The sequence below is a fragment of the Eutrigla gurnardus genome, assembly GCF_963514095.1.
Source record: "Eutrigla gurnardus genome assembly, chromosome: 6".
Taxonomy (NCBI): Eukaryota; Metazoa; Chordata; class Actinopteri; order Perciformes; family Triglidae; genus Eutrigla; species Eutrigla gurnardus.
Window position 1 is genome coordinate 20,755,148 of NC_139920.1, and position 22,985 is coordinate 20,778,132.

The 22,985-nt window shown below is 42.9% G+C and overlaps 1 protein-coding gene across 2 annotated transcripts; it reads left to right on the forward strand.

Annotated features, from left to right (window-relative positions):
- The first annotated feature begins 5,763 nt into the window (after positions 1-5,763).
- cpeb2 (cytoplasmic polyadenylation element binding protein 2) lies at positions 5,764-22,026 on the forward strand. 2 transcript variants are annotated; one of them, XM_084010630.1, is made up of 11 exons: positions 5,764-7,302; positions 10,520-10,828; positions 15,287-15,377; positions 17,452-17,502; positions 18,398-18,421; positions 19,110-19,283; positions 19,375-19,464; positions 20,335-20,453; positions 20,539-20,653; positions 21,364-21,545; positions 21,674-22,026. In XM_084010630.1, the coding sequence occupies exons 1-11, from the start codon at positions 6,778-6,780 to the stop codon at positions 21,899-21,901; spliced, it is 1,908 nt and encodes a 635-aa protein (XP_083866756.1). In that variant the 5' UTR covers positions 5,764-6,777; the 3' UTR covers positions 21,902-22,026. The 2 variants fall into 2 exon arrangements, with proteins under 2 accessions (XP_083866756.1, XP_083866757.1); XM_084010631.1 differs by lacking the exon at positions 18,398-18,421 and having other exon boundaries at positions 5,765-7,302.
- Positions 22,027-22,985: the final 959 nt, after the last annotated feature.

The window sequence follows — 22,985 nt, forward strand, 5'->3', positions numbered from 1 at the left end:
ACACACACACACACACACACACACACACACACACACACACACACAAAGGCAGGACCGATTGAGGAGACAGATGTGACGTGGACTCAATCTGGAGAGCACCAATGGGAACAGAGAGGTTCTAGCTAAGTTAGCTAGCTAGGTTAGCTAACTAGCTAGCAGGGCGAGCTAACAGAGATGTAACCCACTGAGACTTTCTGAACAATTATTTTTTAAATAATATGGAATGTATGGTACAATTCAAAGGGGATCAAAAATGAATTGTTGCCGTTTACTATGGAACACATTTTTTCTAAAATAAAGTCCCATGGGGGACAACAGGAAAGGGTGGGACTAAGCCTCTCTATGGCGCACTAAAACAACGAGAATCTAGGATCTAGGAATCTATCAATCACTCTGTAATATCAGTAGACCTGAATAGATGGGTCCGTCTGGTTTCAGCCCACTGAATCTGCCTTCTGTCATGTCGCTGATTACAATTACTTCGTTCAGATTTAATTTCCCCTTGACTTAAGAAAATAAATCTTGAATTAATTAAATACTACATTTAATCTTCAGAACAACTAAAGTCTGAAGAGTTAATGATGAAGATGGATCAATCCGTTAGCCGATCAACAGGAAGTGAATTCTGACGAAACAGATTTATATAATTTGTCTGATTTCGATGTATTTTTCCTCCCGCAGCGTCTCCGTTTAGACAGCAGGTGTGACTTTAGATAAGATCTACTGTCTCAGTGTTGTTTGTATGTTTGTCATCTAACAGACGAAACATCGTCACCAACACCTCTTTCTTTCTCTCTGTGTGTGTGTGTGTGTGTGTTATCACTCAGCAACACAAAGAGCTATTCAGAGCCCGGAGAGACACAACAAAAGGACAATTGACTGCGACAGAGACCGGACGGAGGTGCCCCGAACACAAAAAACCTTCCAATGAGCATGAGGCGTTAAACCTGCAGTCCTGATGTCGGGTAGAGCGAGGCCTCGGTGTCCACGCGGCCGCAAGTTATTTTATGAAATGAAACTCAAAGTTTAGGACTTGTTAGTCTTGACTTGGGACTTGTTAGTCTTGGGATTTGTTAGTCTTGACTTGGGACTTGTTCTTCTTGACTTGGGACTTGCTAGTCGTCTTGGGAAATGTTAGTCTTGACTTGGGACTTGTTAGTCTTGGGACTTAGTCTTGGGATTTGTTAGTCTTGACTTGAGACTTGTTAGTCTTGAGATTTGTTAGTCGTTACTTGTGATTTGTTAGCCTTGGGATTTGTTAGTCTTGACTTGGGACTTGTTAGTCTTTACTTGGGATTTGTTAGTCTTGACTTGGAACTTGTTAGTCTTGACTTGGGACTTGTTAGTCTTGGGATTTGTTTGTCTTGACTTGGGACTTGTTAGTCCTGACTTGGGACTTGTTAGTCTTGGGATATGTTAGTCTTTACTTGGGACTTGTTAGTCTTGGGATATGTTAGTCTTGACTTGGGACTTGTTAGTCTTGGAATTGTTATACTTGACTTTGGACTTGTTAGTCTTGGGACTTGTTAGACTTGGGACTTGTTAGTCTTGACTTGGGACTTGTTAGTCTTTACTTGGGATTTGTTAGTCTTGACTTGGGACTTGTTAGCTTGACTTGGGACTTGTTAGTCTTGGGATTTGTTAGTCTTTTGTTAGTCGATTTGTGTTGCATGTGAAAGTCCCCTTACCAAAAAAAACAAGCTAGAAATAAATATGTTAATGTTGTTATTATTAAGGTGGAGACCTAAAGAACTTAAAACAAAAATGTAACATAGTTAAAAAAGAAAATGTGTGTGTTTGTAATAATAAAGTCATCACGGTTCTAATCTGATTGCATCGGCAGCATTTCCACGGAGCAAACGGCTGGATTGAAAGTGCAGCATTCAGCCTTCAAACGGGATTATAAGTGTTGGAACACGTCCCGTCAAACCCAGAATAGAGTGGTCAGAGATGATGGATCGGACCGAGCTGATCAATGCTCTCCTGCAGACCCTTCAAACACACAGAGTGAGAGCCAAACAGAGTAATCAGACACACAAAGGGGGGGGATGTAGATTACCTGTTGCTATGACGACAGCAGCTGCAAACACACTGGATTCACAAACGTGATCCGAGCCGCGTCAGATCGTATGTTGGTGTAGAGAAGAGAGGTTACACATAATCTATACATAATTAAATAATCGGCACACATCCAAAACCACGAAAAAAATCACGGACACGTCACCCTGTAGCTACCTAGCTACCTCAGTAGCCAAACATCCGTTTCCAAAGCTGTGACATCACTCTCCACCCCCACTGATGAGTTTAATGTCACCATAACGACTAACAACAAATCTCCATTTTTCTTTGTTTTGACTGGTCAATGACCTCTGAGAACAGGACCCACTTGCCCCCCCAACAAAGTCCTAATGACTCTAATTTCACTTGAAGGTTTTGTGGCCTTAAACCATAACGTTGGTTTTGTAGCATGGAGTCCTGAGTGACAGAAAAAAACAAAAACCAGCTCAGCCTTGAACGAAACTTCCAAATGTAGGGAGGAAAAGCACAAAGTTGTCTGAAAAATAAATACTCAAGTAAAAATACAGATACCTGAAGTACAGTAACAAAGTATTTGACATTAAAAAATATAAACAATTCAAGTTTACCATCTCCCTGAGAAAAAGGAGAGAAATAAATGTGTGTGTGTGTGTGTGTGTGTGTGTGTGTGTGTGTGTGTGTGTGTGTGTGTGTGTGTGTGTGTGTGTGTGTGCGTGTGTGTGCGTGTGTGTGTGCGTGTATTGAGTGCACAGTTGCCATGCGTGAGCAGAAATGTGCAGAACTATGCAGAAGTTATGTGTCACATTCTGAATTCGGGCCGGGCAGCTGGGAATCAGTGAATGGACACCCCTGCCCCCCCCCCCCTCTGCCCCACCCCCACCTCGACCCCCCCTCCCCCATCCCATCATCATTACCAGACACCAGCAGCTGGCGGCCTGCCCCCCATTTAACTCCCTGCAGCACTTACTGGGCCTGGCTAATCACTGGTGCTCAGCAGCATCCGTGGCCACCACACCTGCCCCCTCACTGGTGGGACCGTCCCATCTGGGACCTGATGATGGGGGGGTGGGGGGGTGTCTTCTTACTTTCTAGAGCAGCTCAAGGTGCCGTTGAAAGGGAGAAGAAATTAAGTAGTTGGAGTCAAATTCTGTCACCGATGAGGTTAGAAAGGGTCGACATCATAGATCACTCATGTTCATATTTTTCACACCACATCAAGACTTTTATGGAATCCAGGAAATATGGATGTGTAGCAGGAAAACAGTGTCGTACATAATATGGTGACGTTTGTTAGCCTGCTGGCGCTCGGTCAACCGAGAACAGCTCAACTGCACCAGCACGTCCCAAAAGCTACAGAGGGGTGTTATGAAACATTTGGAACAGGAGACAATTTCATTCCCTCTGAAAAAAAACTACCTTTTATAAACTTCTAGATGTATTGTATTGTTATTCTATCTGTTCTTACATCTATTTGTTATTTTTATTTATTATACATTTTTTTAATCTCTTCTTGGAACCAGACAATTCAATTGTCTCCGGAATTTTTTTTATCTCTAATTATTATTTTTTGTATTTTACATTATTATTGTTATTCTATCTGTTCTTACATCCATGTTATTTTTTTATTTGTTAAATATATATATATATTTTTTTTTTCCTGAGTCATAACCACCCTTTTATAACATTTCATGTCAAACATATCCCACGGTGTTTAATGTGAGGGGGTACTTTCTGTGATTTAGAATAAAAAGCATTGTGTAGGTGACAATGCAGGGTGGAAAGCTACGCGTGTGCGCGTGTGTGGCTGTAAGCCTTCGTCATTAGCAGCTACCAGATGGTGGGTTGATCGTGCACATTGCTTCGCTGCTCTGGTATCTGTCTTCCTCATTAGAAAACTCATTCACACACAGATGAGTGATTCATTCAGCTCCAGTCAGGAGTCCGAGAAACGAGCCTTTACTGTTTGTTTGATGGTTTGTTTGTTTGTTTGTAAAACAACCAATCCCTTCCCTTACACAATAAAAGCACTTTAAGTTATATCTTCATCCAAAACCAGAAAGTGAAACTGGAGAGTGACTTGTTTCATCTGCTGAGGGAAGATTGACACACGGCTGACATGAGGAAACTATATTTAGCAGTTGGACGTGTCCGTGCGTAAAGTGACGCAGGCCTGTCCGTGCTCGTGGTCTGAATACCGGGGCCTGTACTATGAAGCAGGATTTGGGCTTAGCGAGGTAATTTAAGTGTAACCCTGCGTTTTCCGTCCTACGACGCTGGTTCACTTCTTACCGGGGTAGTACGCCATGGTAACTTACGCTGCTGAGCTAACCTGCTCCGACTGACCACTTTGAATTATGTTTATATTTATTTGATTTGCTCCCAAGTCCGTTTTACACCGCCGGAATTGCAGCTGAAAGAATGAGGCTGATATCATGTCATACACAGTGCCATAACAATACATCTAAGCAACATATTCATCTGTTATTTTTCCGGCTTTTTATGGCGGGAGGACAGAGTGAGAGTTAAAGAGGCAAGAGAGATGGACGACATGCAGAGTCGAACCCGGGACCGCTGCAGGTTTCCTCGGTATACGGGACGGTAACTCTACCCCTGAGCTATCAGCAAACTAAACACTTTTTGCCAGCTGTCCTTCCTCCATTTGGCAGATATAAACTATATAAAAGATGCCGCTCTGCTGCCCATAGACTGATAGGGTTAGGGTTAGTGATTGGTCAAGGGTTATAGGGTTAGGGTTAGGGTTGCAGAATTTGTGAGTGGTCAAATGCTGCAAACCCCGCCTCTTTTATGTTTCACGCGCACATAGCTCGACAGGGAAACTCTGGGTTGACTTACCGAGTTGATAACCAGCTTCGTGTGAACGCTTATCTCTGATTGTCTTTGTTAGGGTTACTTAAGTTGGATAACTGAAAGATACCCTGGGTATGTTGAACTCGCTTCGTAGTAGGAGGAGGAGAATGAGGAGGAGGAGGAGGAGGAGGACTGGTGATGTTGGACTGATTATATGAAGAGCTTTTCTTTCTTTCTTTTTTCTTTCTGTTTTTTTAAAGGACACTTCCCCAGCCAACATAATTGTCGTAGTAATGCGCACGTGGCATGTCATGACATGTCATTAATTCTCATGTAATATATAAAATAAAATAATAATAAAAACAATGATAATATAATATTTGTGATACAATTTTTTTAAATAAATAAATAATATAATAATAAGGATAATGATAATATTTGTAATATTGGTGATAAATAAACAATAATAATAATAGTATTTATAATAATAGTATTATTGTTATTAGTAGTATTGTTATAACCTTTATTTATATGACACTTTTATAAAAAAAAAACAATGTTGACTAAGTGATGTACATAAATATACCCAGACGCAACAATAAAACAGATATAAAAGAAAAAAACACAACTAATGTTGTCCTTGTTACTTTGTACTTTATTGTCTTTAACTTTCTGGTCGTTTCTTGTTGTTGTTTACTTTTGTTAATTTGCTTAGAATCCACTTTCCTTCTGGAACACTTTAATCTCACCTTCATCATGCAAAACAAATAAAGTTATCAATCTCGATTATTTCCAGGTTGATTGGGAAATAAAAGCCTGAAAGGTGTAAAGGCCACGTCAGATATTTTCAAAATAAAATTGAACCCTTAACGTGACACAAATCAATGAATAGCTAAACATGACGACGCGGCTTTATTAAAGGTGGACACGTGGATGTGGTTCGCTCGGGGTGGAAGCCTACTGCACTTTATGAATAATGAAAAAAATGACGTAAACAATGCGGCGCTCTCTCTCTCTGCAGCTCGGGCTCGGGGCTTGGAGGCGGGCGCGCTGAGGCGTGACGCGCTCGTGACGTCGATTCAGTCGGGGATCTTTAATCCTCTGCCGCAGCAGCGCAGCCGGTAACCGGAGGAGGGGGGTAGCACGGTCGGACAGGAATGGACCGCACGGGCTCGGCTTGTCTGCACCAAGGCCCACATATGTCTCGGTGATATCAGCGAGTAAGAAACCCCCCTCTAGACCAGGAACCAGGACCAGGACGAGCCGCGGTGTTTCGCACAGGCCAGAACCCCCTCCTCTCCTCTCTGCCTGAAGCTTTTTTTCACACACAAATACACTAAAACTGAACCCGGTGGTTCTCCAAAACGCAGGTCCCGGTCCCCGGACTCGTTGAGAAGCCGGGTCTACACGGATACGCCGCCTCGTCCTGACGGTTTTTCGCCCTTCAGCGACGTCGCCGCGTCGCCGGCTGTTCCTGTCAGCTGCTGCTGCGCGTCGGCCGGACGTGCACGATGGGCCTGCGGGGCTGACGAGCACGCAAACACCGGGAGGAACCGGAGCCCGGCGCATCGGTACCACGGATCCGGGAGGAAGAACAAGACCGGGTCCGGCTGTAGCTCCCTCCCCCCCTCGAAACCGCCGGATTACGCGCACCGAGCCCGGCCCGACTCCTGCGCAGGCCCCGTGTGACCTTCAGCGGCCCGGCGGACGCATACATCAGCAGTTAAGTCAGCAGCCCGAGTTTAGACCCGCAGAGTCGCACCCCCCAACCCCCCCACCACCAACCCCGTAGACGCTTGAGTCACCTGCTGCAGAGGCGACCCGGCGCCGCCGCCTCCCCCCTCCCCCCCCGGAGAGGCCGAAGCCGATGCTGCGTCGCCATCGCACTCTTCTGTAGCCCCCCTTCCCCCCCTCCCCCCCAACGAGATCCAGATGGACTCTCCCATCGCCCACCACATAAACAACGCCAATGGCAGCACCGGCAACATGTTGTCCGGAGGGCTCGGCGCCGCGTTCCCGACCCTGCCTGGCCAGGAGATGCAGAACGCCGGCTCGTCCTCGCCTTCGCTGCCCGCGGGGTTCGGCACCCCGTGGTCCGTCCAGACAAGCTCCTCGCCGCCGCCGCCACCTCCACCACCCACCTCCGTCAGCATCCACGCACCGAGCCATCTCCCGGACACCGACACCGGCTTCTACCCGGGAATCATCCCCCCTTCATCCTCCTCGTCCTCCATCTCCTCCTCCTCCATCAACCCGGCCTTCTTCCAGAGCTTCTCGCCCGTCTCGGCTAATCCATGCACCGGGATTAACGTGCAGGGCTTCGGCGGCCCCTTCTCGCCCCAGATGAGCGTCCCGCAACAGCAGCAGGCCCAGAACCGCCGATCCCCGGTCAGCCCGCAGATGCATCCGCAGCAGGGCGCCTTCATGCAGCAGCGGAACAACTACAACCAGCACCAGGTGAGCTGCGTCACCGCCAGGTGACCATTTACACCGGGGTGTCCTCGGGTCGGCATCTCGTGACCCTGTGTGTGTGTGTGTGTGTGTGTGTGTGTGTGTGTGTGTGTGTGTGTGTGTGTGTGTGTGTGTGTGTGTGTGTCTTGGAAGAATAAACACATTTTGTTTTTTACTTGTAATGCATTTGTCACGTCCTCTGCCAGGGCTGGAGTCTCTCCTCTTGGGGGCATGGAGGGGAGGGATGGGGGGGGGGGCATCACTGAATCTGGCTGTTGTTCTCTGTGGAAGCTGCTGGTGGGATGCGGGTCACATGGCTATGGACCATCCCTGTCTTGTGGTCCAGTCAGTGGGAATACAAAGCGCCCGCAGGCTTTTTGCCTGTCTGGGTGAAATGAAAGCACCTAGTATCTCCGAGGTGTGTGTGTGTGTGTGTTTTCTGTTGACAAACAGTTAGGGGACCCCAAGAAAACAGCAGGGATATGAGGACCACATGAAAGTTCACATTATTGCTGTAGTTTTTGAGTGGCCTGCAGCCTCATGTGATTTGCACGTTGATTTCCTGGTTTCTTCACGGCCCTGTGATGGCAAAACTGAATGTGCGTTTGAGTTGTGGGGCCAATCTATTGATGCCATCTTTTCCTGACATTTCCTGCACCAAACAACAAATCTTTAATATTTAGATCACATCCCACGGTCATATTGTGAATCTATTTAACAGATTCAATTTCTTTTTATTTTAAATTCATATTCCAAATTTTTACATCAGTTAGTACCCACAAACCTCCAACCAATAACATCTTGACATCCATCCATCAATCATTAGGCTCGTTCGAGATGAGCCAGGCCTGCGCAGAATCGATCGCCGGCGATCGCTGCACAATTTATGCCGGTTAGTTTTGTATCCGACTTGATCCCGACTTGCTCTGACTTCATGCACACGTAGGCAACGATAATCTCACGAGATCAAGGCGGCTGCATTTTTTAGAGCCAGGGTCGCAGTCGCTCTCAACCGACTGCAAGCCCCGGGCATGACTGGAAACGCCTGGCTCTCGCCTTATCTACGAGCTGATTGGCTCTTAGTTTTGAAAACAAACAGCACGTTTAGTAGAAAATTTCCTGTGTGAGTCTAATATTTAACACTAGATCGTGGGCTGTTAAGGCGGGCTCACACCGGACCGAAAATCGGCGTCTTTGAGAGAGTCGGCGTCCGTGACATGAGTCTCCTTGGTGTGGTCGCTCGAATCGGCCCACGTCGGCGTTCATTTCAGCCGATTCAAATGTATAATCCGCCATTCGAGTCGGTCATTCTTTTACCATTCTGATTGGTGGAGGCTAGCAGCTTGACTAGCGAATCAGTGAAGCCCGGAAGTGACGATGGTAAACATACCAGATAACCAGTGGAATCGAAGAAGGTGGTCTAGAGAGGACCGCCTACTTCCGGTTTTCGTGTTTTTTGGCCCACAATACAGATTAGCGCCGCCTGTTGTTTTGGAGACATTACATCTCGCGCAAGCGCGGAACGTATGGCGTCGGCTGTAATTCCGTAGGTGTGAACCGCCCATGTCGTTGTTCGAGTCGGCCATATTAAGTAGCCGACGCCGAATTTACCGACGCGAGTCGGGCAGTTCTTCCGGTGTGTACACACCTTTTAGTCTCATGATGTGCAATTGAAGTCTTGAACAAACATCTCATGTGGTTGATAATATTAATAATAATCATAATAACGACAATAAAAGAGGTTATTTATATAGACCTTATCAAAATGAGCAATTACCCTACGGTGTGCTTTAAGAGGCACACATAAAAAAAACAGATACACATTTAATACAGTATAACTGTCAAACTTTCCTTATGTGCACTAGAATCTATACTACCTCAACAGCAGATTTACTACTATACCTTGTTTTATAATATAATAACATTATGTTCATACATTACTTCTATTAAGAGGCATTATTTTATACTTATTTGACTCTTTCTTCACTTTCTCTTATAAAGCAACTGCTGCTGTACAATTTCCCGAGGGATTAATGAATTATTCTGATTCTGATTTCCACAGAAATGTATGGAGAAATTTCAATAAATGCGAATGTGGTCACAAACTACAAATAGCCTCCAGATCGCATCTAACAGGATGTATTTTTTTCTGTGACTTCCTGTCAAATCTTCGAAAAGCGATGGAAACTGTCCGACTGAAGCGCAGCTTTTAGGCTCCGCCTCCTGCTGCTCCGCCTGCTCTCGTCTACTTTCCAGGCGAGGCACAGTTCACAGCGGAGCCTAATCTGAGTGGTTTAGCAGCACAGAGCTGGGCCGTGAGCAAATTTTTTTCCAACCATCCAATCAAATTCCTCCCCGACGTGAAGCCCCGCCTCCGTATCCCGTTTCGTTCCCCCCCGGGAGATCCGTAACCGGCATAGAAAATAGATATCTGGAAATGCCGAGTCAGCTTGACATTAAAGTGCAAACCGTGGTGTTTCTTTGACCTTTAACCCCCCTTCTGCTTTGATTCAGAGGGCTTTGCAACTCGACACGTTCAAAGGAGATTTTGTAATGAAAGCAGAAAGAAAATACTTTTTAATAATAATTCCTTTATTGTCCACAATGTGGAAATTTGTCTTAAATTTTTATTACTTTATTGTTTGTGTATGAGGGTAAAAAACAGTGACTTTTAATGTCCATCACCGTTGTAATCCGACCTCTCCAGCGTTTCTGTTTTGCATTAATCCAGATTATTTTAGATTATAAAAATACATTTACATTTTTCATCCTTTATTGGTGAAATAATGTGATGATATAATACGTGGTAATAGAGATTATATTAAATAAAATAGGGTGTGTGTGTGTGTGTGTGTGTGCGCGCTGTATGATATTTGAACAAAAAAAATACGGATTTTTACCCTAAATTTTAAACATTTCAAATGAAAAGCATCAATTTGAGTCACTTTGGGAACAAAATGAATAGTCCAGATCTCTAAACTTTTAAGTTCTCTAGTAAAAAATGCATTAATTACCTCACTAAATCCTCCATGTTTGTAAGAATGAATAAATGAATGAATGAAGAATGAATGTGTGGGAGACAGAGAGAGAGGGAGAGGGAGACGTATTAGTCTTAAAGCCCTAAATCTTCTTATCTGCTGGAGCAACCTGAAGGCCGACAGGGAGAAACAGAAAAGACGTTAGAGGATGAAACAGCATTCATGTGTGTGTCTGTGTTCTGCAGCCGATGGTGAAGCCGTCTCCGTGGGGCAGTCACCAGGGGAACGGCTGGGGCTCTGGGGGGGGCGGAGGCGGCGGGATGTCCTGGGCCCGGGACCACCACCACCACCATAACCACCGCAGGGGCGGCGGCGGCGGCCTGGGCGTGCCTAGCTCGCTGGGCCACGTCTCACCCCTGAAGAAGCCCTTCTCCAGCAACATCATCGCCCCGCCCAAGTTCCCGCGCTCCGGGGGGTCGCTGGGGCCCAAGTCGTGGATCGAGGAGAACGTGTTCCGCACCGACGGCAACAGCAACACCCTGATGCCCCTGCAGGTACGTGTTTGGGGTTGGAGGTGATAATGACGGGTTTGTGTTTGTTTGTTTGAGGGCGGCTTTTGTTTTGTCACAGTGTGAGAATCAGTTGAAGCAGACGATCTATAAGCAATCATTAGAATCAGAGATCTACGCCAGCGTATTAGGGCCACTGAAGAAAAAAATAGGAAAAAAACTGAGCCGAGAGAGGGGGGGGCAATATTCAGGGGAAAGGAAGTGCAAAAAAGACATTATAATTTGCAGCTTTCTAAAGTCACAAATGTGTTAGTTTTTAAAGCAAATTTGCGACTGTATTGTAGAGGTCATAGAGGAAGTAAACACGTTGCTTGACCAGATGTTTGCCATTGCAGAGAAACGTACGACGGTGTATCAGTAAAATAAAAGAAATACGGAGCCGAGAGAGGGGGGCAATATTTTAAATATAAAAAGTCACAAATTTGCGACTTTATAAATATATATATAGCCGATATAAACAATTTGCTTGGTTCGGCTTTGCCGTTGCTATGGCAGCAAGTGAAAACTACTGCTAGCATCTTAACGCAGCCCCTCCCCTCCCCCAATCAATAAAACACCCATAAGATGACAATTTGGCCTCATATACATAAAAACAACAATAACCAGAAACAGCCATCACCCTAAGGACCTTAACGAGGCATTGTCACATGTTGTGATGTATTCATTAGAAAAATAAATGTGTACATTCATGGGAAGTTAGCTTGCATAAATGCCAGTTGTTAGTATTATTATAATATGCAACTTTTTTTCTCTGAATATTGCCCCCCTCTCTCGGCTCATTTTTTTCCTACAGTGGCCCTAATATGCCGTCGTAGATATCAGAAAAGATTCAAGATTTTTGTATTGTCATTTGCCAGTAATGAATTTACAGGAGTCACAAATAAAATAAAGTAAAATTAAATTAAATAAAGTAAAAAAAATAGCATTACAATTAAGAGCATAAATTGTAAAGGATAAAAATGTTTATAAATACTTTCATTAGAGTGCAAAATGTAAACATGTGAAAGTAAACAGTAGACAGAAATGTAAACAATAGAGGATTGAATCAGACAAAGGGAAGGTTGGAGGGATGTCTTGATGAAATCGACGCTGGAAACAAATGAGAATAGTTGGTTTTTTTTAATCAGTGGAGAAGCTTGAATGAAAGAGATTCTTCTATGTGAATTAGCATGAAAAGGACAGCACGGTTAGCATTTCAATCACGTGGGAGGAGTCGGCAGCGATTTGCTCTGCAGGTTTGAGTGGAGGTGTAACAAAGCGGGGAATGGGTGGGGAATTACAGGAAACCAACGTGTTCGAGGTGAGATCTTTGCCGGGCAGCGTTGCCAGATTGGACTGGTTTACTCGCCAGTCGGGCTGCTTTTCATTTAGTTGAGCTGACATTTGGCAGGGTTTTGAAAATATTATTAAAGCAATATATGAACATAACAGAACTTTTGCTTATTTTTATATGTTGTAAAATTGACTTGAGCAATAACAAAATGGCAACATAAGGTAGTGCAAAAACCACAAATCACAACAATAAGACACGTCAGGTGACGTTCATGCATTTATGATTGTATTGAGGCTGCAGCTCTTTCTCATAGAACTCCAATAGTTTGTCACTCTAAAAGAGAAAAACTCTGATCTGAGCTGAATATAATATAACAATATCATATTTGTTAATTTAATTTGAGAAATATTTGAATGACGTGAACAGTATTCAGTTGTCGGTATAGAGTTCATCACCATTAATATTGATGTAAGAGTTGTGTCTGTCTGACTGCACTCTTTATCTATTTATCTCACGTTTCATATGTGGTTATTAGATGCAGATATGCAGCTTTGTATGCCTGCGGTGTGTTGTCATGTTTTTGCGGGTTTCTATTTGACAAGTTGACTCAATCAGCAGATCTCTAAAACCGAGTTTCTCCACAATGAATGACACAAAAGCATCACTTTAAATATTTAGAGATCTTAAATGCAACTACAACAAATCAATTTGTTGATGAATTGGGAGGTTTTGCATGATGAGTGGGGCTGGAAACTGTCAGATCTGGCAACACAGAGGTTGGATGTTTATCACATGCTGCTGGATTTTATTCTGGATGATAAAACTATAATCATCTTATGTTCTTCTGTCACGGCTGCAGTAAGATCTCCATTTGTTTTTTATCGTATCTCACTGATATTTTTGTTTTCTGTTACACTGGCCACAGCAAAACCTCCATTAGATTTAATTAATTAAAAAAGATTATTTCTTGACCATAAAAGAAAAAACTGAGGTGATTTTTTTCCAAGATTTAAATTCCGTCTGACTTATAACCATCAGATTAGTGTCAGGTTGTGTATATGTGCATTACATAAGTGTAATAAATGCAGTTTAACCAAAGGTTACCTAAAATAACAGCAATAAATTATTATAAGTTGTATGTAGGGCTGAAGGATTATTATTACAAATATTAGAGGAAATGAAAACAATTGAAACACATACAAATATTGTTATAGTTTGATTTTTGCGGAGCTCTGTACCAAACGGAGATGCTTACTTAAGTCTGTAGAATATGATGTGCACGACTATTTATGTATTTAATTTAAAATAGTAGTTTCACAAACATCACGCCTTTAACAAATACTACGCTTCCTGCAATTTGAACATTTAAATTGCAATTTAGATAAATGATGGACTACCGGTAGCCACTATGATTATTATTTTACACTCATCGAATCGAATTACCGTCTGTCATTTACAATCCAACATGATTTCCTTTTTTATCTGTAGTTTTCTTCTTGTTTTTTTTAATGTATCTGTTGATCCTATGTGTGTTTGTAACATGCTCTATTTAAATTTGTTGAAAGACCTGTAACAGTGTAATGCTATCCTGGTTAACTAAAAAATGATTTTAATCTCAAGGAACTTCCTCTTAAAGGTTAAATTAAAAATATATACAACAGAAAACAAAACAATACATCATAGAGTAAAAAACTAAATTCCTGCTTTTGTTAAAGCTTTTTTTTAAAGAATAGACGAGGGACTCTAGATTAGTCAAAGGCCATAATAGAAAATTATGGTTATTAGTGTACTGGACAGTAAATCTCTTCATAGAAATGGTCTGTTTTTCTTCAGGACACGTTTTAAACACTCAGTAAAAGCCCATGAAAACGTGATACATACATTAAATCTCAAAACGACGGCATATTTGAATGCCCGCCAACAGTACTGACTCACCGGGACGAGAATAATGACGTCACCCAAACAACGGCATCGCCGAGTGGCAACGCTGTTGCTACGAGCTCAAATTATTAGTGATACCAACGCCAAGAAAGTGCGGGTGCTTCCTATTCCAGGAAACAGGGCCGTCTCCACGGATTGTTAATTTCCATAAACATTGTCGGACCGAAGAATTTTTCAGATTCCTGAGACTTTCCCTTCCTTCCTTCCTTTTCTGTTCAACGTCTCCGCTGCATCACACTTCAGGAAGGTCGGAGCGGGGAGAGTGTAGGAAAGCTGCTTACTCCACGTTTCTTTGGAAGTTTGGATGCCGTTTTCTACCATTTATGCACCGCATCACCGTGAAACACTAAAGAGTATCCACCCAATGCCCTAACTCCCACAGCTGCTTGTTCAACTTTTCACTTTTTCCAATTTCCTCCTGATCCAAAGTCTATTTGTTGATGCATCAGATTCTGGCAAGCCCCCAAAATAAAAAAAGCATGTTTTCTCTTTTAAAAATCACAAAAATTGTTTTTAATAATCAGAAGCTGTTAAAAGAGACATTATCGTTGAATTGTATTTAATTTTATTTGGTTTTGGTGGTTTTGTGGCTGACGTATTCCTTTAAGCAACCTAGAATCCGTCACCATCCAAGTAGGAGGAATTGGAAGCTTGTTGCTACTTCCCTCCGCCTCCCCCCTGTGATAGTGGAAAGACCCGAGGGGAGAGGGGCTCTGTGTGTGCACGAACACAGCCCTGCGTGCTGATTGGACAGGATGATCCGGGCGCTGTTGGATCTTTGCAAAACAAACAACAGGCTATACGTGCACGTAGAGGCACGTTTTATTTCTAAAACCAGATGATTTATGTTGTTCTATCGGAGCATAGTGTCGGCTTCGGTGAATATGATCAAAAAAATGTTGCCGACTAAGGAGAATTTATCTTGCTGACCCGTTAATGAGCTCACAACCTCAATGGCTAAATGCCACTGCTGGTTTTGGTTTCCATTCTGTCTCTGGGATCCGGTCCAGAGATCCCGGACACCCCCCCTCCCCCTCCTATAGGCTCGGATACATACCCCCGAAGCCGATAAACGCGTAAAGAATGTTAATCCGAGTGTGAGCTTAAACCTCTCACATGTTGAGCCAAACGCCGACGTTAGAGGCTTTGTTATTCACGAGAGTGTGTCAGAAACATGCCGTTTTTGTTTTTACCAAAGTAAATAAAAACTCACATTTTTTTATTTTCAGGAGCGGACCCGGATGTATGACAGCCTGAACATGCACTCGCTGGAGAGCTCGCTAATCGACATCATGCGAGCCGAGCAGGATCCCATGAAAGGTGAGATCGACACCCCTTTTCCCACCTTTCTGTCTACGTTTAGGGAGGGGATGGTGTTTTGCGAGGGGCGGCACGGGGGAGAAAGCGGCGAGGACTAGAGCTGTGTTGTTGTTCTCTCAGCTGAGAGCTTTAATACTTCGGCCACCAGCTGCTCATTAACGTGACCTTCAGCTCAGATCCTGTTGCTGCTTCACCTGGAGCAAACAGCTGAGAAGTGATCTCCGTCTCTTAGTTAGCTGCAGATGTTTTCAGGGCATGTGCGATATCGTGCATGACTTATCTTTTTTATTTATCTTTTTCAATTATTTCTTAATATTTTTCACATTTAACAAATTACAAATCCAGACATTTAAACAGATACAAACTAATAAAAACATTATAATAATTTAACAGAGTAAAACATAAATATATAAAAAAGGAATTTAAAATAATTAAATAAGTAATTAAAATAATAATAATGACTTTTTTCAATTATTTCTTTATTTGTTTTAACAAATAACAAATCCAGATGTTTAAACAGATACAAACTAATAATAATAATAGGAATTGTAATAATAATAATTGAACAGAGTGAAAAGTAAATTAAAAAAAAGGAATTTAAAACAATTAATTAATAATAATAATAATAAAAAAGTTACATCATTTTCAAAATAAAATGTTCTTGTTTAATTCCTGCTGTAGTTGGCTTAAGCTGCAGAGTCCCGGCCTCCTGGTCTCCCAGCTGCTGGACATCAAGAGCAAGTGTTGAATATCTGCAGCGCTCCTCATTTACAGCCTCGCAGGCCACACTTTCACTTTCAAACGCAGCCCAGAATAAACGACGCCGGCGAACCTGAGTCGTGCAACACCGTAGTCTGTTATTTGCTGGCGTGTAAAATTCTTACGCAGGTTTTTTGGTTGGGGGATATTTGAAGTCTCCATTAAAGACTGAAACCGGAACTCAACCCCCGAGTTTCTTGGTGTTTTTGTTCTGCCACAGCAGATGGAGAGGACATGTGTGCAGAGAGGAGAGAAGAGAGAGAGAGAGGAGGGGGGAGGGGGGGGGGTGTCTGGACTAATTTTAGACGTGATCACACTTTGACACACTGCGTATGACTGCTGTTTATAGCCTCGCCACAGAGCCGACACAACCGTGTAGGCCTACAGCGTTACCCACCGCCAGACAATGGCCCTTATAAACCAACGATTGTAGACCCTTTTAGCGGCCGATGTAACAAATACATCATGGCGTTCGCCGTACACAAAACGAAGCAAGAAAAATTACACATCGGAAATGTCGCCTACTGTCTAACTAGCTAGGTACGTCACGAACGCGGCTGTTAGCTCATCCTGCTAGCCAGCTAGCTAGCTAATGTCATCTTAGCTGATGTGTTTTTATCCGGCGACTCTTTTTATCAGCCAGGAAGAGAAAGAAAGAGTGAGAACCTGTTGTTGGTGTGAGTAACGTTACATCCTGGTACCGAACATGGACATCGTAACTTCTGAGAGAATAGGCTAATTACATATAATTAAAGTCTTATACATCAACAGTTTAATGACAAAACACATCTTTCTAGTCGTATAAGATTGTCTTTTAAATTTTAAGTGCAAGTCTCTCGCAATAACATATTTTTTCCGAAATTAGGTCCCATGGGAATAAACACAGGAAGGGGCGGGGCTTAGCCTCTCTATATGGAGGCGTATTTTGTTGCTACAACAAAAATAAACCATCTTTAAAGCTGAAAGGATAATATTAACATAATGTTTCATCTAGACTCTTTATATTTTACTTTGTTTCATTTTTTTACCGTCAATGGAACAAAGGAAAAGATTCTTACGTTTTCTTACGTCAGCTGAAGGTGTCTCTTTAAGGGATAAAGGAGCTTTTTTTTCCCGTTTCTGTTGCAGACATGTGAGTAGCTGTAGTGTGTGTGTGTGTGTGTGTGTGTGTGTGTGTGTGTGTGTGTGTGTGTGTGTGTGTGTGTGTGTGTGTGTGTGTGTGTGTGTGTGTGTGTGTGTGTGTGTGGCCTCGCCCTGTCGTCACCATCTGCCTCCTGTGGCGTCTCATCCCCGTGTTTTGTGTTTCCTGTTTTAGGCCGTGTGGGATGCCCTCACCCCGGTGCCGACGGTCTCCTCATGCTCAACGGTAAATAATTATCTCTCTGAGCTCCGTCTCACTCTGTCACCGGGTTTCCATCCAGATGTACCGCCAACATTTTATTTTAATCCGACTTACGTGGATGAATTAAAGGCGGCAGCTTCAGTTTTAAAGTCACATGCATCACATATAGGTCACTCTGTGTTTCAACGATGCAACACCTCAGCTAAGGAGGATAGTTTTTGGAATTGTATTTGAATTCCCTGCAGCTGGTTTTATGTGCAAAAATTAAAAATCTCCATAGACTAAACCTAAAGTTAGCTTTGTTGCCTAAAGCTAACGTTAGTTTTGTTGATTGAAGTAATCGCAGCTCTGTTAGACTCAAATACAAGACCTTGTCTCGTACCGGTCTCAGGACTCTCAGGACTCGGATCGAGGTCAGACGCAGATTTGTTTATTGTCTTTTATTGGCGTTTTGCCGTTTTTTCCTCCCGAGCCCCGAACGGTCGGCTCATCATTTTTTGACTTAGGCGGAGGTTTTTTTGGGTTCGAACATGTTGTTGTCCCCGACAGAGGACAGTGCTTCTCTGTGATGTAACACGTGGTCGTTGGACAAGTTTGGAGTTTTTTTTTTTAATATGCAAATGAGGCATTATCTAACGGTTAACCTTTGGTGAATTCGACAGACTGAAATAGACAAAAAGTAGTAAAATTAATGTTTTATTTCCACCAGTCTGAAGTCAACGTGTTGTAGAAGTTTTTCACCCGTCCAAATCTAAATCTTGCTCTCAGGAGGATGAAAGCAAAGCCGTTTATAAAGTATTAACAAGTCCTTTTTATTTATGTATGTATTTTTTGGCATTTGGATAAAGAGATCATGAGATATAATAATAATAATAATAATAATAACTCTGATTACATCCAATCTCTCTCCTACATGCAGCCCGGAGCTATGGGAGACGTCGAGGTAACTCTCCTTCTACAACGTTCTGCTTGTGGTTGTGGCTTGCTTTGTCACTTCAACTTCTACCTAACAGACGTTGTTGGTGTTGTTGTTGCTGCTGCTGTTGTTGTTGTTGTTTGCTGCAATGTCTAAATTATTGTTGGCCACCAAAAAATACAACAAAAATGTGCTGATTGAAGCGCTTTAGTGACCAGACGTAAATTATATCAAGGGATTCAGGTTTTGTCCCCCAAAAGTCTTCAATATTAAATAAATAAGGAGACAATACTACTGCAGAAGTTTGGTAACATTCCATGCATTATTAGTTGGGAAATTTACGAGATATACACTATGCACCATCGCGCTATTACTAAGCCATTCGGCTGATTGCCCTATCTTGACCAATGCTGACCATCGCTAAAAATGCTTCCGAGGGGGTGTTTGGCTGGATGTCATTACTCCGAACCATCACTTTAAGCAAAACAAAATTTAAAGCATACTGCAAAACCTAATCTCAGAGATCACGTTTTCGGCGAAGGGTCTCCATGTGATTGGCTTCTTTTTTTCTTTTCCATCACAGAATTGATAACGAGAATTTTATCCAGATTTGTGCATCTGCTTGTGTATATTTTCTGCCTGACCTTCGCCGTTGCCTTAACCGCCCTTCCCTTAACCGCCCTTCCCTTAACCGCCCTTCCCTTCCTCCAACCAGGCCGCTCCTCCCTCTTCCCCATCGATGACAATCTCCTCGACGACGGCCACGGCAACCAGGGTGTCCCCGGAGTCCACGGCTCCCCCAACTGTTACCCCCACCAGAATGGCGAGCGCATCGAGCGATTCTCCCGGAAGGTGTTTGTGGGAGGTTTGCCCCCCGACATCGACGAAGGTGAGGGATGACACAGCCTCGATGATTCTCCTTTACTTCCTTTATTGTTATATATCAGCCATCCTCACCAGTCCGTTTTCTCCACTTTCAGATGAAATTACCACAAGCTTCCGTCGCTTCGGTCACCTGGTGGTGGACTGGCCACACAAAGCCGAGAGCAAGTCCTACTTTCCCCCTAAAGGTACCGACAGCCTCAGTGTTTAATACATATCTACAAAACATTATTAAAGAGTAACTAAACACCCAAGGTTTGGCTGGATATTAAAAAAAAATAAAATGCTAGATCTAGCTCAGAGGTCTTCAACATTTTCAGGACCCCAAGGCTGATAGAGACCCGGTGGAGGGACCCCCTATTACATATCATCTAAAACTGTGTTCTTTATTAAACCGGGCCAATAATAATATAATACAAGTGTAGTGCAGCCTAAAGTGCCATGTATAACAGTACTTTGTAATAATCTATGTATACAATGCTGAGCCATTAAAATAATTATTGTTGACAGATTCATATTTGAATTCAATTTTTCCATTTCTACATCATCATTTCTCAGTAATATTAAACAAACAGGAAGATTTATATTTGCTTAATATAGGTTGTATTCATGTCAAGGTGTATATTTGGACATACTTGACATTTTTGGAAGAAAATAATTTCGGGGACCCCCTGCAGTAACTCTGCGGACCCCCTAGGGGGTCCGGGACCCCCGGTTGAAGATCTCTGTTCTAGAACGTAAAAAACTGTCCATTGTTGTCTAACTGAAAGGGGGCGGAGCTTCACCTCTATACATCTCCTGCCTCCAGATCAGCCAATAGCTAAGTTTAACTGTAATAGCTGTGTTTCAACCAGTAGAGGACGGTCACTCTCCACATCTAGAACATGATATGATACAAATACTTTGCACTAAAATACGCATACAGAAGTTTTCAGTTGGAGAAGGTGCTTTGGGAGTTTAGTTACTGTAACATTTAACAATTTAAGCTGTCATTCATCAAACAGTCTTTATTTCTGTGTGTTTAATGCTGATGCTGCATATGTGTGTGTGTTGCCTAGGATACGCCTTCCTGCTGTTCCAGGAGGAGAGCTCGGTGCAGGCTCTGATCGAGGCCTGCATGGAGGAGGACGGGAAGCTCTACCTGTGCGTCTCCAGCCCCACTATCAAGGACAAACCTGTGAGTCACACAGTGCCATCGTTGTTTTTTTACCCCTGAACAAAAAAGTGTGCGTTTCTTAAGTTTAATTTGACCTTGATCTCAGGTGCAAATCCGACCGTGGAACCTGAGTGACAGCGACTTCGTGATGGACGGATCTCAGCCCCTCGATCCCCGCAAGACCATCTTTGTGGGCGGCGTCCCTCGTCCTCTCAGAGCAAGTAAGTAATACACTTTTTATTTAATTATTTTGAAAACAGCATTTCACATTCACCATGTTAAGTATCAGTATCACTTCCAACATTTTACAGCCACTTCTGGATTTATTTTGTTACCTTAACTTAAAGAGGCAGTTGTAGGAGAAAAAGGAAAAGAAAAAACTATGGAGCCATGGGAGGGGGATAAGACTTAAAGTCAAAGATATAGGAGAAAACTTTAATACTATCTGAGATTATAAAGGAAAATATTGTAAATGTTTCACTACTCAGAGATTATCCGGGTTATTTTTTTTCTCTTAATCCTGGAAAGTTTTTCTGTAAATATTACCCCCCTCCCCTGCTCTGTGATTTTTCTTTTTTCATCTACAAGTGGTTGTAGCTTTTCACTTAGATATTACAAGAAAAAAGAAGAAAAGATAAAAGGAAAAAAACTAAATAAATAACCAAATGTATTATATTCTCACTAATTTATTCTATTAAGTCAACTAAAACTAAAATTATAAATGTAATCTACTCAGTCAAATCAAATGTAAAATGAGAACTTTTCCCATAGATCGGCTGTGTGATTGATCGGCTGTGTGATTGATCGGCTTTGATTGATCAGCTGTGTGATTGATCGGCTGTGATTGATCAGCTGTGTGATTGATCAGCTGTGTGATTGATCGGCTGTGTGATTGATGGCCTGAGTCTGACACCCCCCCCCCTCTGACTAGTCGAGCTCGCCATGATCATGGACCGCCTCTATGGCGGCGTCTGCTACGCTGGCATCGACACTGACCCGGAGCTCAAGTACCCGAAGGGGGCGGGGCGAGTGGCCTTCTCCAACCAACAGAGCTACATCGCCGCCATCAGCGCCAGATTCGTCCAGCTGCAGCATGGAGACATTGACAAGCGGGTACGGACTCCAGATCAGTTACCATTCACAGGACGACTCACAGAGTCCGATAGCTCCGCTTCCTGTTCTCACAAAAGCTGATCGAGCCTTTTAATAACCGTTCCCTTGCCCCCCTACGCCCCCTGCAGGTGGAGGTGAAGCCGTACGTGCTGGACGACCAGCTGTGCGACGAGTGTCAGGGCGCTCGCTGCGGCGGCAAGTTCGCGCCCTTTTTCTGCGCCAATGTCACCTGCCTGCAGTACTACTGCGAGTTCTGCTGGGCCAACATCCATTCACGGGCCGGCCGGGAGTTCCACAAACCACTGGTGAAGGAAGGCGCCGACCGGCCTCGCCAGATCCACTTCCGCTGGAACTAGAGATGCTGGCATTGCAGCAGCGACGCGGTCGGATGGAAGGGGAAAAGAAACAGCATCGCTCTGCCTCTCCTAAGCTATCAGTATAATCCAGTACGTAACACTATACCGTACATACTATATATATATATATATATATATATATAAAATCTTTTGTAGCAGCAAAACCACACCACAAGCCTCAGTTTTTCACCAAAACCCCCCTCGCATCTCAGGCTCCGACAACTCGACAACTCTTTTGTGGTACTTTCAGAGGAGATTTTTAAAAAAACAACAGAGAGAGAGAGAGATTTTTTTTCAGGTTTTTTTTATTCTTATTATTTTTGTATGTAAGATCTAAAGTAGATTATACGGGAATGTTCTTTTGCATGGGGGCAAGCCTGTCCCTCTGTTTTTGTCTGCTGCTATAGCCAACCCTCCCCCCCTTCCCCCAACAGTGTGTCTGTGTGTAGAGACACACAAAAAACACAAAAAAAACAGACTTGATTCTCTGATGTGGACGCCTGCCCCGGGTCACTTACCAAAGGTAGTAAAAAAAAAAAAAAAAAAAAGATAGAAGCATCCAACGTCACTATGGGCTCTTTTCTTCTCTTTTGAGAGTTTATCATAATAAAATAGGGTTATTTCTGCGCTCACACTGACTCATAAGCTGTGTCCCAATTCAGTGGCAACATCCATCCATCAATTTCTCTTTTTATAGATATAAGAGATAATCACATTTTCTATGTTAATTAGCTAAGAGTACACAGCTGAACTAATGTAAATTTTAATTAATTTACCTGAAAATAACATGAAATAAAAAAATAATCAAATATGATCTCTGGCTCCATTTTAAACAAATAACTTTAGTTAGATGGCGGCCGCTGAATTTGGGACACAAATAAATCAGTTTTTTTCTGCTAACTGCATTCAAAATGTATACTCAACAAGCTGTGTACGAAGCTTCGCTGCTATATATACACACGCACACATATATATACACACGCACACACACACACACACACACACACACATATATATATATATATATATATATATATATATATATAAATATATATATATATTTATATATATATGAGTAGATGCA